General features: G+C 36.7%; 1 protein-coding gene across 1 annotated transcript in view; it reads left to right on the forward strand.

The window, feature by feature from the left end:
- Positions 1–1,762: 1,762 nt before the first annotated feature.
- Positions 1,763–3,168, forward strand: part of LOC104159085 (vesicle transport through interaction with t-SNAREs homolog 1A-like) — a gene marked incomplete at both ends in the record, with an annotated part of 12,159 nt that continues 10,753 nt past the window's right edge. The window contains one exon of the mRNA XM_009696899.1: positions 1,763–1,840. Coding sequence (XP_009695201.1) covers positions 1,763–1,840 — 78 coding nt within the window. The remainder of the gene's footprint in view (positions 1,841–3,168) is intronic.

Here is a 3,168-nt window from a genome sequence, read left to right on the forward strand (position 1 = left end):
AAATAAAAATAGGAAAATAATATAATTGAGCAATCTATGCCAATTTGTTGGCTTTTTGGTGAAAAAAGAGAAAAACAAAACCTATCTCCATATGATATTCTTGCATACTGTGGAGTGTTTTAGTCCCCCATAGTGATGAAATGAATAATTTAAACAGGCAGCTCTGATACCACAGCCTGTTTAAAGGTTTTCATTTCCTTTAATACTGTAGACTACTTTAGCTTGGTTAGTATGAAACTGTGACAACTGAGATCTCCAAAAGATTTGGCACAATTCAGCTCTTGTAGTAGGTCTGTGGTATGCTTTGTCCTTGCTACATGCATCTGTAGCTTTAGTGTATAATCTAGATTGAACACTAGAACTGAATCACAAATTGGTAAGCATTGTAACGATGATGATGGTAATAAAGAGTGAACTTCACAGATTAAAAAGCTAAACTCTATGGCTCTGAGATGACCAATACAAGGCTTACTCCACTGCTAGGTTCCTAGCGTAAAAGGTGACCCACTTCTAAACTTCTTTGTCAGAAAGGTAATTAATTTCCCTGTGCTCAGTATAATTTCTAGTGGGTTGTTTCCTGTGCCCCAGTCTCGAGCACCTTTTTTGGCATGATTGTCCAATTAGGGAAGGTTTGAGGAGGGATTTCTTTTTGCTGAGTCCCTGCTGGTAGTGACTACCACGGCAGAGTGTGAGGGGAGCTCCCATCAATAAAGGAAGGCCCTACAGCTTAGTTCTTGCTACTCTTGGGTTTCTTCCTCTGATCATAACCACACTCAAATATAAAAAGAATTTAGACAATATGTTAAAAATCCTTTCTCTCTTTTAATAGTGAGTGTAGGAATATTAACTGACTAAGGGCCTGTTGCTTGACCAACAGAGAAATCTAAAGCTGGGCTGATGTTCTCTTCATGCCTGATGTTCCTTTGAATGCTGTGCTACCTTGGTAATCTTCAGACGTTTGCTTTCCAGTGCTCGGCACTTGATCTGGTTTAGAATCAATATGATGATCAGTTCATGAGCAGATCTGGTGCTCATAAGCTGTAAATAACGACTGTCTGTCATAATGATCTAATGAATGACTGTCTCAGTTTTGTAGTGTTTCCATGAACTACGGTAAACCAATGTTTCCTTGTGCTGTTGTTTCCTCTCCTTTCTTTTGCCCTTTGATTTGTGGTCCTTTCCCACTAGTCCTTCATAGCCTTAGCAGCATAGAAAACACTTGTTAATTTTCTGCATCTTTAAGATCAACCAGTTTTGTTGAATGTATGTTGTTTAAGTTTTTGGTTTGGTTTGGTTGGTTTTTTTATATGGGAAAAGCTCAGTCTTCCTTTCCTATTTAGTGGCATCACCACAGTATTATGCTGAGTTCTGCGTCCAGCTAGTGTTCTTCAGAAAAATGCATTTGATTCCTACATGTGCATTTCTTCAGTGCTTCTGATATTAGTGTATATTTCCTCTCCTGGTTGCCTGATTATCAGAACTGGGATCATACGTTATGTATCTTGAGCGTCACTGAAGCTGCTTTCATTGCTGAAATGCTGAGGATGTGACTGTTTTAGAAATGCTAAGGTTTTGGCGTGCAGATTTCTCAAAATACAGCAGTTTAAGAACTTTTTAATAACTTTTACTTGCAGATTTTTGTTTTTTTTTTTTTATCAAATAGGTATCCATTAGGGGGCTCTCGAGGTTTAAGATGATCAGCCTTGATACCAATGGCTTCGGAGCTATACTTCCTAACCCTTTTTTTCTTTTTGTTTTACAGAAAAGGTCACGAATTGCCTACAGTGATGAGGTGCGGAATGAGCTCCTAGGGGATGACGGGAATTCCTCAGAGAACCAGGTAGGATGCTAATCAAGAAGCCCTAGTGGGTGGCTGGAGGGTGAAGGAGGTCACTGGCACACTGGGCTTCTCAAGCTGCTCCTTAACAGCATTAGCAACAACTCATGTGGAAGTGATACTGTTTAATGCAAAGCTGGGGTCTTAATCAACTTCAAAATGTTTCTTGGAGATCTTACATTTAACCCTTTAACTTGTGATCACTGTCTGCTATCTTTAAAAAAAATCTTTTATTCTCTTTTCTTTATTATTTAGTACTTAAGAAATAACTTGAAACGCGCTGTTTGCCGACAAAGCCAAGGTCTTCACCTCAAACACATGTAAAAGGAATAAAAAAAGTACATAATGCAGCTTTGATAATAATGCAGTATAATTAAATCAACACTGGCAGGCAAAACAAATGAAAGTGCGCTCTCAGAATTAGGCAGTACCCCACTCAGTTTCCTTGTGTGATTCCTTCCCTAAACAGATTTTTCTCTCCTTGTACCAAAAACACAAGTTGTACTAATAAGAGCATGCTTTCATAGTGCATGTTGTACTAGAATGCAGAGTGCTATCCATCTCTTTTAATGAAGGAAAGCTTGATAAAGCCTGAGGCTTTTTTAAAATCTTGTACCCATATTGTTGTTCTGACCACTACAGTGAGGATCCTGATAGACTACTGAAAATCATAAAGGCAACATTATGTTCGGGGGACTTTGACCCACCTGTTAATATTTCTTTTGGCGCTGAAACTTGTTTGACAAGCTCTGCTTGAAAGCAGAATGTTTCTTTTCTTTTTGCAAATCATGTCAGCTGTAATCAAAGTTGTGCATTTTGAATTAGAAGTTAGTTGAAAGTTTTCTTAAATATCAGATTTTCTGTTCTGACCAGACAGAATTTAAATAATTTTGGTAGTGAAAGTGAAAATTATTTAAATGTTTACTTCATAAATGCAATATTAAGTAAGGAAACAGATCAGAACCATGTTCTGAATTTTTTAGTATCTTCTACCCTCAATATAAGCTCAGTTCCACTAAGGTAGGAAAAATGAAAGACTTGGAGACTTATCCCAGTACAATGAATTTTAAAACATAGACCCCTTAAGCCTTAACCTTATACAGTACTTGAAATGTGCTGTGTAAGTTTTTAACTCTGTAATAGACTTTAATACATACGTTATTGAAATTATACATAGGATGCAATTTATCTGTAGACTTAAGGCTGTAGTGTATAGCAGCTCTATATATCTACGTGAAGAGTTAAATTTAAAAGATATTATTTATGTATATAAAAATATTTATATATTATAGCAAGGAGAGATTTCAAAATTTGAATAAAATAAAGAGGGG

The sequence above is a fragment of the Cariama cristata genome, unplaced genomic scaffold, assembly GCF_000690535.1.
Source record: "Cariama cristata isolate BGI_N322 unplaced genomic scaffold, ASM69053v1 scaffold11193, whole genome shotgun sequence".
Taxonomy (NCBI): domain Eukaryota; kingdom Metazoa; phylum Chordata; class Aves; order Cariamiformes; family Cariamidae; genus Cariama; species Cariama cristata.